The 12,254-nt window shown below is 39.8% G+C and overlaps 1 protein-coding gene across 1 annotated transcript in view; it reads left to right on the top strand.

Annotated features, from left to right (window-relative positions):
- Window positions 1–3,103: 3,103 nt before the first annotated feature.
- DGCR2 (DiGeorge syndrome critical region gene 2) overlaps window positions 3,104–12,254 on the top strand; it is a 28,914-nt gene continuing 19,763 nt past the window's right edge. The window contains exons 1-2 of the mRNA XM_041489149.1: window positions 3,104–3,234; window positions 9,826–9,948. Of these exons, the coding sequence (XP_041345083.1) occupies window positions 3,198–3,234; window positions 9,826–9,948 (160 nt within the window). The 5' untranslated portion in view covers window positions 3,104–3,197. The remainder of the gene's footprint in view (window positions 3,235–9,825; window positions 9,949–12,254) is intronic.

Below are 12,254 nucleotides of genomic sequence, written 5' to 3'. Positions count from 1 at the left end.
TCTGTTCCCTGCCTTTGCTTTTCCTTTGCTTTTTTTTTTTTTTTTTTTTTTTTTTTGTGTTTTTTTTTTTTTTTTTTTTTTTTTTTTTTGGTAGTTATTTTGATTTCTCTTTCTCTTTTCCTTCCTTCCTGGCCTTGAGTTTGCCCTCCAGACAAAGAGCAGACAGTGAATTGCAGTGAATGACACTTGTGAGCAAGGAAAAACTGGGTCAGTTCCAAGCTCGTGCAGGGTGTAGGTATAATAAATATAGAATCATAGGACCATTTCAGTTGGAAAAGACCTTTGAGACTATCCAGGCCAACCATTAACCCAGCACTGCCAAGTCCACTAGCAAAACATGTCCCAAAGTGCCACATCAACACCTCTTTTACATACCTCTAGGGATCCTGACTCCATTTCTCTGGGCAGCCTGTTCCAATGCTTGGCAACCCTTTTGGTGAATAAATTTTTCCTAATGTCCAATCTAAACCTCCTCTGATGCAATTTAAGGCAAATTGCTCTTGTCCTGTTGCTTGTTATTTGGGAGAAGAGGCTGTCACCTTGCTGTCACCTGCTTCCAGGTGCTTGTAGAGGGTGGTGAGGTCTCCCCTGGGCCCCACTGTCTGAAGGTTTTTTACTGAGTGAGGAGTTCACCATCTGAACCATGAGCTTTATCCACAAAAATGCTGCAGCAAGTGGTGTCAAAGATTTACTAAAGTCTGCCGGGTAAATGACATCCACAGCCTTTCCCTGGACCACTAAGTGGGTCACCTTGTCCTAGGAGGAGATCAGGTTAGTTCAGGCAGGACTTGCCTTTCACAAACCCACGCTGGCTGGGCCCGATCACCTGCCTGTCCTGTGTGTGCCGTTTGTGCAGGATGATCTGCTCCACAGCCTTCCCTGGCACTGAGGTCAGACTGACCAGCCTGAAATTCCCCACATCCACCTTATGGCCCTTCTTCTAGCAGCTGACTGTCATTCTTGCTGATTTCTGGTCAGCTGGGACCAGCTGAGCTGGCCAGGAGTGCTGGTAAATGATAGAAAGTGGCTCAGTGAGCACTTCCACCAGCTTCCTTGGGATCCTTGGGTGGATCCTGTCTGGTCCCATAGACCTGTGAGTGGCCATGGGAGGTCACTGAGCACCTCCCCTTGGATTATGGGGGCTTCATTCTGCTCCCTGTCCCTGCCTTCCAGCTCTGGGGAGTGGGTACCTGGAGGGCAAATAGGAGGGGAAGGAGACCGCTACCATTCCTTACTCTGCTGTAAAATCTTTTGATGGATGTTGAGGTGATCTAGCATAACTTACTATGACAGAACACTGAGTAATACTGAATGTTGATGAGTGTTACTCATTAAGGATTTACAGTTTTCAGCTGGAATGCTGTCACCATTTTAATTACTTCATGAAACAGCATGCTGAGGTTATAAAGAAAATGCCAATGCCTCTAACATGTATTACTTATTTATTTTTGGAACTGATGCATTCCTATTAGATGGGATTAGAACTTCAGAATCTCCAATTTTCAGGAACTGGATTTAGATTTGAGAATAAGTGTGGGCTGTGTTTTGGCTATGATCATATCACATGGCCTTTTTTGCCCCCCCCAGGCTCTGTGCTGTTAGGTGCAGTGTGCTTTCATACTCTCCTGCACACACTCAGGCCATGGTGAACCAAAGCTACATGCTCTAAGGGCATGTTTTCAGTATCATGGGTGAATCACCAAGCATTTTATCTTCTGTGGAATTGGATATGAAAATGGAATGCTGTTTTTCCCTAGCTTTTATTTCTTTTGAAGGTTTTAAATTTTAATTATTCTATAAGCTTTTAATCTGAAGAACAGTAAATAGAACCAGTTTTATTTAGAAACTAATAAATTGTCTATGAAATGGGTAACTGATGGTGACACACGAGCTTCACAAACAGTTTTCTTCTCTGGAAAAGATCAGTGTTATAGTCTGCTTTCCTCCTACTGTGACTTTGTTATAAAGTACTGTATTTATTCTGTTACACTGAATGCAGCAGTGGGTGGTATAATGATAAACTCCCAAAATACCTAATGGACGTCAGATTCACCGAGAGACACAAAAATCTGCTGGGAAATGAAAGGTTAGTGGAAACTTCTCTGAGATCTGGGGCTGAGGGAAATACCATTTACGTATGGCTTCTCTTCCTGAGAGCAGAGCCCTTGGATGGGATTGGGGGTACCTCAAAGACAGGTTGAAAACAAGGAAACCTGTTTGAGGCTGAGTCAGAACATCCTCAGGTGCAGTTTGCAGTGAGCTGCTCAGCAGCTGGCGGTGGCCCCTGCCAGCAGAGGCGGGGCAGGACAGCCCTGCTCCTCACAGAATGGCAGATTTTTGGGAATTTTGTGAGAGATACACCCTACCTGCTGCAGTGAACTTCACCTCTGGACTTGGGAGACATCCAAGTTAGGAAAACTGCTTTTTAAGTACAGATGGTTACCTTACAGTTTTTTCAGATATCTGCTGAGGACTACGTTATGATAACCATCATTATATTGTTGTGTTGGAAATATTAAGGGTGTTGTAAAGTTTGTTACTGTAGTAAATACCAGTCTAGAGCAATATTGATTGTGTTATGCTTCCTCTTGAGCATCAATATTAGATATAGAGCTGTGTGTGTTTGTTTGATGGTGGTGGGTGTGGTGTTCCTTCTGCTGTTTTGTTTCTGGTGCTTGTTTGCAGGCATTTGGTAAGCAGTGGTGTTCAGCAGAATCTCCAGGAATGAAGGACTTAGGGAGTTGAGCTTTTTGCTGGCAGGGATTGGGATCTGATCATACTCATGCAGTGTAGCATGGCTCAAGTTATATAGAAATGGTGATTTAAGAAAAAAAAAAATTTCAGTTTTAGTAAACTTGTTCCTAAATGTGTTAAAATATGAAAGGATAGTGCAACATGTAGGTACAGGTCTTAAGTATGTAGGTTGAGTATTACAAAACATAAGAAAGACCTGTTGGACAAGTTAAAATCTGAATAAGAAGAGTTACTGGTCTAAGCACTTGTAGTTAGAGTTTTTGGTAATGCTTAATCAGCTTTTGATTACTGTAATTGCCTCTTGAAATCTGAACAGAATATTCCCTTACAGGTTGGTTCATCTGGTCTGGGACAATGAGTGACTTACACTGAGAAAGGAGGAAGTATTTTTGTCCTTTGTTTTCCTTTGGTCTGTAAATAAAAATGATGCCAGAGGATCTACCATGTCCAACCTTAAGAAATGTGATCAAAATAAGCAAAGTAAGTTTGATGTACACACAAACCTGCCATTGTTCATTAAAAGCCTATGTATAAACCCAAACCATGTACTTCAAGCTTATCTCTTCCAGTACATGAATTTCAGAGTAATAGCTTATAACTGAAATAACATTAAATGCTGGGTGTACATTTAACCAAATCTCAATTTCCATACAAATGAAGTTCAGCAGACAAGAACAATTAGTATAGCAAATAAAAAATGACATTTCTTTGTGTTAAAAACTGAAATAGATTAAAATCTATACTTGCTGTGTAAACACTAACACCTGGTGCATCTGTAGTCTTAGCTACTAAAAAACTATCTTAATGTATCAGGCTTTACTAACTGGTGATTTCTTTAATAAAGAAAAGTTAGCAATTGCAGCCAGAAGAACCCAAACTTTCATAATCAGTGATTGTAGTCACTAAGTTTAATTTCTGTATCAAAGCGCTTTGATGAATTGAGAGTCATATTTTGGAGGTTTTAGTTTCAGCCTCTGGTTCCTCATCTGTACCTCTGAATTTGTGAATTGCTGTGATACCAAGGTTTTTGTACTGCTGGAGGGTTCATATTTTAGGGCTAGGAACATAGGTGAGGGGAATGATCTGTTTGTCAGGGATACATTTCTACTTCAGCATCTATTGCTCCTTTTTCCACAGGTTTCTGTAGTGTTAAATCTTTGGTGTCTTGAAAATATAAGGTTGAAATTTAGATTTTGAGAACTTTGATGTGTTCACTCAATGCTTTTCAGTAGATGTTCATTACTACATGTGCCTGAGATAGGGCCTTGTCATTTTTATTGGATGTAACATTTCTACCAGCTGAATTTCTTCTGTATCTCTGTCTTCAATTGCAGCAGGATAGATAATCCTGCTAAAACAGTATCAAAGTTTTCTCATTTACCCAGCAGCTTCTCTTTGCAGGAAATGTTTACAGCTGCTGGCTTTTGCTCCTTGCCACGAGCTGTTTCCACCCCTGCTCCTTGTGTCACCCCAGTGGTGTGTGACCTGGGAACCCTGGTCCTCACTCCAGGCTTTTCTGCTGCTGTGGAGGTGAAGGTCCCAACTGTGTAAATGTTTGCTGTTAGAACAAATATTTAAAACAACAGACACATTAGTAGATGTTCTGTCTTTGGGGCAGACAACTATTATGATGCCCCAATTCCACATTAATGGTTACTGGATTTGTACAGCCATATTTCTGCTGAATTAGCTGGAGCATGCAATCTTTGTGGTTGCAAGGGGACAGACCAGAGCTGGTCTGACTTAATGTGGACAGACAGTAGCTAATTTGATCTAAAGCTTGCTGTTTCAAAGCCAACTGATCACATTCATTTAGGAAACCGAACCAGCAAGGTGAACTTGTTTAGAATCAACATTTTGTGTCATGTGTCTGTTACAGCCTTGGTTTGGTATTGGAAGCTCTAAAATGAGATGTACTGCATTGAAAATAGTTTCACATACTGGACATGGATCCTCCCTGCCTTTCTTTAAAATAAAACAATTGTTTTGAGTAACCATTTATCCCTTGTGTCTTGCATAAAAAGGGGGAAGATTAATAAAAAAATAATTGCAGTTTAGATGTGGGCAGGAGGTGTCTTAGTCCAAATTAACCTCGAAAGTCTTCAAAAATGATGCAGAAAATACAGGTTTCAGGAAGTGTAGTAATCAGGGCAGCTCAGTGATCAGTGTGCATCTGCTCAGGAAGGATGCACTGCAGCTTCTCAGTGCTTGGGCTCCAGGAGGAAAATGTTCTCAATTACACAGAGGGAGTACACGAGGTTGTTAAACCTGAAAGGGCTTCCTGGATCATTCTGTAGTGGCCAAGGTCTGTTTGTTTTGTGAAACACATGAAGCTGGCTGGAAATTAAAGGGAGCATGTGTGCGTGTGTGTTTTATTCATCTATCGTGAAGTCCTTCCTGTGGATAATGCTTCTTGTAAATGGGTTTTTTTTTTGAGTACTTTGCAGAAAATCAGGAAATTATCCTGCTGTAAAGAAAATTCAAAAAGCTAGTTGACCCCTATGTTGAAATGCACAATGAATTCTGTGAAACACCTAGCATTCAACATGCAGTGGGCAAAATCTTCAGAACAAAAGCTCTCTGTGAGCATGTAAGCAACCACCTTGAAAGATTAGGTTTTTCCTGTATGAAACCTCAGTTTTTCTGTTAGTCAAAAATCTTGTTGGTTTTGCTGCTGGCTAGCTTAGAAAAATATGTGACGCCTAAAGCCTCTTGTTTGTGTGGCAGTGTTTAAATTGATTTATAATCTTGTCATTTTTGGTTTGATGAAGTAAATTTCCAACTGTTTTATAAGTTTTCTTTTAAATTTCAAATTACAAGTCCATAACTAGTCTTGGTAAGACTTCTTTCAGATGAATGACTTGTGGATGGGTTGTATTATCTAATAACATATCCAAGCAAGTTGGTATTGGGGTTTTTTTGGCTTTCACTTGACAGTAAGTTTTATCTTGGGTTATATATTTAGCTTGTAGAATTGATGGTCTGAATCTGATTTCAGTTTTTCTGCTTTTAATATCTTGTTTTCTGTATCCATTTTATAGTAGAGAAATGGGTGAAGTGTTACCAGAGAACACACTGTTGTTCCTTAATATTTCTGGCAGACATTTGTTCAGGTGCAGGTGTGCTGGTGAACGAGCAGGTTGCTTGGGGTCTAGGGAATAAACACAGTGTCATCCTGAAAGCATAGAGCCAGCAGGCTTCCTGCAGGTTCATCTTGTCTGTAGCAAACTCTTGAATTGTTCTGTACTTTGTTGTAACTGTGGCATGAGGATGCATTGGTTGGTAAGATTGTTGAGGGTTAATGTTGTAGAAGTGCTCTGAGATAGTGAAATGAAGAGACTGTCATGACACCTCACTGCTTCAAGTGTTTTCACATTCTCACACTGCCTGAACTTTGTGATGTTTTGTAAGTTTATACTCTGTATAGTGCAAAAACTACAATTGCTGCTATTTTCAGTGTTTTAGTTGTCTCCTTTCTTTCCAGCAAATGCCAGATAAATTTAATTGCTCTGCAAGACGATTTCAGTGTACTAAATTTCATCTTGTAGCATAGCAAAGACTGCATCTGATGCTGAAAAGAAAAAGAAGCCTTTTATGTTAGTATTGCACATGTGAATCATTATACTGCTGATGTCACTCATCACATCATACATGAATGCTGGGGGAGGTTGCATTTCCACATTTTCACTTCGAGGCAATTGTTGATGCCCTTGGCTTAATGTTGTCTTGTGCTTCTGCTCCAACAGCTGCTTGCTCTTAGCTGAACTTGTGCCATTACATATTTACCAGTGATTTTGAAAATATGAAATGTTTCTGCGTTTAACAGCTGGTAGAAAGTATGGTTTTAGTGCTGTGTGGAGGTGATAGTTTAAGGTACATTCTTCATCCTTTCTTGCTCTGAGTTACCATCAACAGCTGTGAACTGTGAGGGATATCTGGCTTTAAGGACAGAAATGTACTGATATTTTTGAAATCTTTGCTATTCTTCAAAAGAACTGAAAATATATGGGTGAAGAAGCAGTTTTTATTTACCACACTCCTGGAAAGTACAAAGTCTGACCATGTTTTAAGTGATTACTTGCATTCCAGGAAAGATGGATGGTCCCATAATGTTGTACTATTCAGTACTGCTCATACATCTTCCTGACTGCTGGCGGTGTGACTTGCCTTTTCTGTGGTGGAGATGGGCTTGAGATGTTTTCATTTATCTGCTGTTTTAACTTAAAAATAGGCTACTGACATGAAGTGTTTCACAAGGTTCTGGAGACCAGCACATACCCTGTGCATCCTTGCCCCTCCCAAATATCTCCACTCCTGGGCTAAGTGTCTTACAGCTTTTTTATAGACTTCCATCTATTTTTATGTCTGTGTCTTACTGCTGATGGCTATGGGTTGGGATGGCTTAGGATGGCTTATTGACAGAGATTTTAATTTCACAGTATTTCTTTGTGTCACATTTGCCCCCTCCGCAGCAGAATTGCGTAGCAGTTCATGTTCCTTGGTCTGAAATAATTAGTGTATCTGACAGCATGATCCCCATTGGGAACAATGGTACAGCTGGTCTGAAAGGTGTTTTACTAGAAATGTTTTGTACTCTTCCATGTATCCACATTCTTCAGAGAGGAGTGTCTCTAACACAGGAAGTAATGACATTACAGCATGTAGCTGGCATTTTTTTAATGCCCATAATGCTGAGATGGAGTCATCCTTTTATCTGAACCAGTCATATGTAATTGTACATAAAATAGTAATAGCATGTATGAAGTTGCAGACACACAGAAGTATTCTTGACTGTTTTTCCCTTGTGCAGGTTGGCATTCCTGGTGGGTGCTGCCTGTGAAGCCAGAAGGCTGCAGAATAACTTTGTTCACAGGGTGTATGTGTGTGAATTCCATTGAAAATAAGCAGTCAAAGAAAAAATCAAGTTTATTTTAAAGTACTGAATTCTGCCATAACTATGGGCGGATGCAGTGCAAACCTGAAGCTGGGCTGAGAATATTCTTTGATGTGTTAAAAGATCTGCCACAGTCCCTGGTGTAAATTCTGTACTTGAAGCCGTAGTAGCAAGACTTTCTAAGGAACCTCCCACTGTGCCCTGACCTTGTGCAAAAGTGGCCAAAGAAGCTGCAATCATTTACCAAATGGTGCTTTCTGTGGACTTGACATCTGAGTGCTTTCAGTTTCACCTTGAGGTTTTGGATTTGTTTGATTTGGTGGTTTGTGTGTTGTTGGGTTTTTCCCTCTAAGTTAGAAGGAGATTTAATTAACTCACAGATACTAGATTTTAAATTATTTAGCTTAAAGATAGATTTTAAATTTTCTCTCTTGCTATATTGGGTAAGTGAAGCTTTTCCTCGATTTTTTACATCCCACAACTGTTTTATTCCTGTTTCCCTCTTCAGGCTAAATAAATTCTTTCTTTTTTTTTTTTTTCTGAGGGGGAAGTCATTATGACTGGTAATTTATTTTTTTTTTCCCATTTCGCCTGTGCTCATTCTCTGTTAGCTGTTTGGGCTGCGTAAAGCTCTAAATGGGTGAGAACACTGTCAGGTCTGTTGTTGCCCTCAGCAGTCTGGCAGGTCCGTGTGAGTTCTTAGCATCTTGTGACCTGAATGTTTGCTCTGAGTAGGTGGTTGCTAAGAGGATGTGCCTGCTTTTATTTTTCTAGAAGAGCAGGTCTGTGCTTTACAGAGGAACCAGTAGTAGGACTGGATTTTAGTCTAACATCAAATTAGAAGCCTGTTATCAATATGTTATACCAATTACCAGGTGTATGTGTACAGCTTTTATTGAGAGTGCCTGGTGACTGGGTTTATTACGCCCAGTCATGTTGTTTGAACACTTAAATGTGACCTCTGTCTTGATTTAGCTGAGGCATGTGTTTCAAGAAGTAACAACTGCAATTACAGTCTGCTCTTATATTGTAAACTGTGGATGAGAGAATGCATACCTGTATTTTAAATTCTCTTTTAGTGATTTCCTTCTGCAAGATATTTGCCTACTGGATCCATTCAAAATCAGTATGTTTTACATATAAACATTTTTTTTATGTTTAAAAAGGTGCTCATTCTCGAGACATAAATTACCTGGGATTAGTGCAGCTCACTGAGAGGAAAATGTGCTAAATTGCTCAAAAACAGTGGTTGGAAAATAGACAACCACTGTCTAGAAGAAAGATGGACAATGATGATTAGGTGCAAAAGTGAGCCTGTGGATGGTGTTGGCACTGGCAGACTGGCTGTGAACAAGCTTAGGATTGTTCACTTTTGTAGACAGACTTTTTTATTCCGTGCAAAATGTTTTGAGGGACATAAAATGAAGCTGAGTTATTAGGTTCTGGCATTTGATAGATGGAATTGAAAAAAAAAAGGTTTTAAAAAAGTTGTACTTTTTATAATGCTAATTAGGTGTGACAGTGTAGTGATGGCAAGTAGGCAGTGAACTCAGACGAGCAGGAGCAACATGTTTGCAGATAGTGACAGTTTCTAGTAAAGGATATGTTCACATGGAGAAATTCTACAAAAGAGCTGAAGCTAGAAAGTGAAAGCAGGTTCATGGATATAGATATTGTGTTGCAAGTAGTTCTGTGAAAAGTCTCTAAATCAGATTGGGCATTTGTGCAAGTCTAGTGGGTTCTGGCATACGCAGTGATTGGAATGGAAATAGGATTCTGAGGCTGCTGCATAATGCAGTGCTTACCTATCGAAGCATGTTTGTGTTGAACTTCAGCTCTGGGAAAATTGAACGAGCACTCCTCAGTGCCCCACAAGAAGCAAATGGGTAATGCTGTGGTGATAGCTGCTCACAGGCTATCTTTATCAGGAAGGTGTTACCACGGATGTCTTGAGAGAATTCATTTCCCATACCCTCCTGTCTGTTAGAACCACACACATGCAGTTTAGGACACGAAGTGATCTGAACTGAAGGAGTTTTTAACAGACTGAGTTAACCAGAGATTTTGTCCCTTACGCTTCAGTGATCCATTACATGACAGATGATTAATATATGTATAAATTTGCAAGAATAAATAACATTTCAAACAAAGCACCATTTTTTTTGCTTCTTTCCCAGAGCTCCGCTGCACCCCAGGGCAGTTTGCGTGTCGGAGTGGGACCATTCAGTGCATCCCTTCCAATTGGCAGTGTGATGGATGGCCCACCTGCGAGGATGAGAGCGATGAAGTGGACTGTCCAGGTGAGTAAATCTAAGAGATTTACTTACCCACAGCCCTGTACCAGCTTACTTTGCAGCAGTACTTTGACTCTTTCAGGTTGTTTGGTTATTTTTATTTGAAATTGGTGATTGTTTGGTAGAACTGTAGCCATTATTAACAAAGACCCGAGTTGGCTTCTCTTCATTTTCAGCAGATAATACCACAAACAGTTTTTTGGTTGTCTGAATTATACTTCCATTCTTATGGTCAGAGCAGTTATCCTGAAGTTTAAGAGACTTTCCTGACAAGGAAAAAATGTTGCAGTTAAACTGAAATGACACATAAGCCTGTGGTGAAATTTGGAATTACTGTATATTGCTCAGATGGTGCTGGGTGATATTGCTGGACTTGGGTAGAGAATTTGTTTTATTGCTCCCTGTTCTGATTATGCTTCTTGTGCTTAAGTGGGGAACTTTGTTCAGCCAGACAAGCTGGTGTATTTGCACTTCATAAGCTCCTAGGTATGCTTTGAGGAGCCTGTCACCAGCAGCAGATCTCTGCTAAAGCTACTGGATACTGAGCTGTGCTTAAAAACAAGCAAAGAAATATTGTGACTGTAAAATCACAATTTTGAAGGTTTTCAGTTCTTCTTGAAAAACAGGCTAGGGCAGCTCTTTCTGTATATCTTAAAAGTGAATTGACCTGTAAATTTTTCTGTTAAGAACAATGAGACAGGTATCTGAAAGCATGAATTCAACTGTGGCACAATAGAAAGCTTTTTATCTTTACAGTGTGACTAAATTACATTCAAAAACTGTTTTAAGAAGTTCTTTTCCAGTGTACTACTTCATTTTCTCGTCAGAGAATCACATGAACTCCGTGGCATTGCCATAACAGCATTCATCATTCTGAGTTCTTGGCTATTTTAGAGAGGTGCTACAAAATAGTAACATTGATGTTTTACAGCAACAAATTATTTTAAATTTTCATATTATCTAAACATATTAGAGACATTGAAATTATGAAATTGTGCTAGAGTTAGCCATCTCCCCAGTGTGTACTATGGACAAAAAATTAAAAGAATGTCAGTGCTCTTTTCAGAAAATTTTTTGTTAGTGTGTGTGAATGTGCAGTAAAGGGGAAAAACAGTCAGTAGTTTCTTCTGACGCTGAAAATTAAGCTGTGCCATTGATAGTCTATTTAAGAATATTCTTTACAGTGTGGATGTCCTAAAGAAAATTGCTTTTATATCTGTACTGTTATTCTTCCTTTTTAGCTAACTTTGGCCAAATGTAAGAAAGCCACAGACATAATAAAATTCTGGAGTATAGTGGAATTCAGTGGCTAGGGGAGGGTAGAGTCATGTTAGTGTTTGGTTTTACTCAAAAATCACTGAAGACTTTGCTTGTGGGAACATTTGAACTTCCACATTAATAGAAAACTATTTTTATCTTCTCCTGTTCCTGATGCATTAGTCAGCAACTTAAGTTTTGCTTGGAGTGTGCACCAGGGTGGTGTTGACTGAGAACTGGAGTTCCAAAGAATGTTTGGAATATTGATAGGAGGATTTTATGGGAGTAATATTTCTCAATGCATAGGTTTAGGTGTTGTGTTTGGGGTGTAGACTGTCTAGCCTGACATGATAAGAAGAACTTGAAGGTTAAAGAAATGAAATGTAGGAGAGACTTGGTTCACCTCCATGTCTGTGTGCAGGAAGAGAAGAATAATGTCTGTAAATACCAGAGGGGAAAATGCTGGACAGCAGAGAGAGGAAAGTGTTCCACTTGATGAGAGGAATAATTAGAGAAGTAATTGGTGAAAAGGCTGTGCTCAGTAAAACGGCCAGAAAGCAGGTGTGGTGTTTGTGAAAGAACTGAGATATTTGCAGAGTAATGTGAGGAGTGCAGCCAGCAAACCAGAGGAACAAGAACTACTTGTGTAGGATGTAAAAACTATTATACCTGTAACAATAAACTTGGTGGGATTGCATTGTGACCTGCAATGGGTGTTGAAGGGCAGGTGTTATTCAGAGCTGTCAAGAATAGAAGAGGTTGGTGTGCATGGGAATGCTGTGGTGGAGCATAAAGAGGAGTAGCATCAATGAAAGTAAACCCGAGGGCAGAATCAGTTTGGAAGAGCACAGTGTGCTTGTGTTGAGGGAAGCAGTGACGAGTCACAGGAGAGACTCTCTTGGGACATTGATTGGGGAGCTAACGCTACTAATAATAGTAACAAAGTCATGCTGAGGAGTGGCAACTTTCTTCTTTGGCCACTGAATTAACAAGAAATAATGCAGCTTTAAATATAGAAAATACCTTTGGATTAGATGAGCAGTTGTGTGATGATT

Source organism: Pyrgilauda ruficollis, unplaced genomic scaffold, assembly GCF_017590135.1.
Source record: "Pyrgilauda ruficollis isolate IOZ18807 unplaced genomic scaffold, ASM1759013v1 scaffold9, whole genome shotgun sequence".
Taxonomy (NCBI): domain Eukaryota; kingdom Metazoa; phylum Chordata; class Aves; order Passeriformes; family Passeridae; genus Pyrgilauda; species Pyrgilauda ruficollis.
This window is presented reverse-complemented; position numbering and strand designations above follow the sequence as displayed.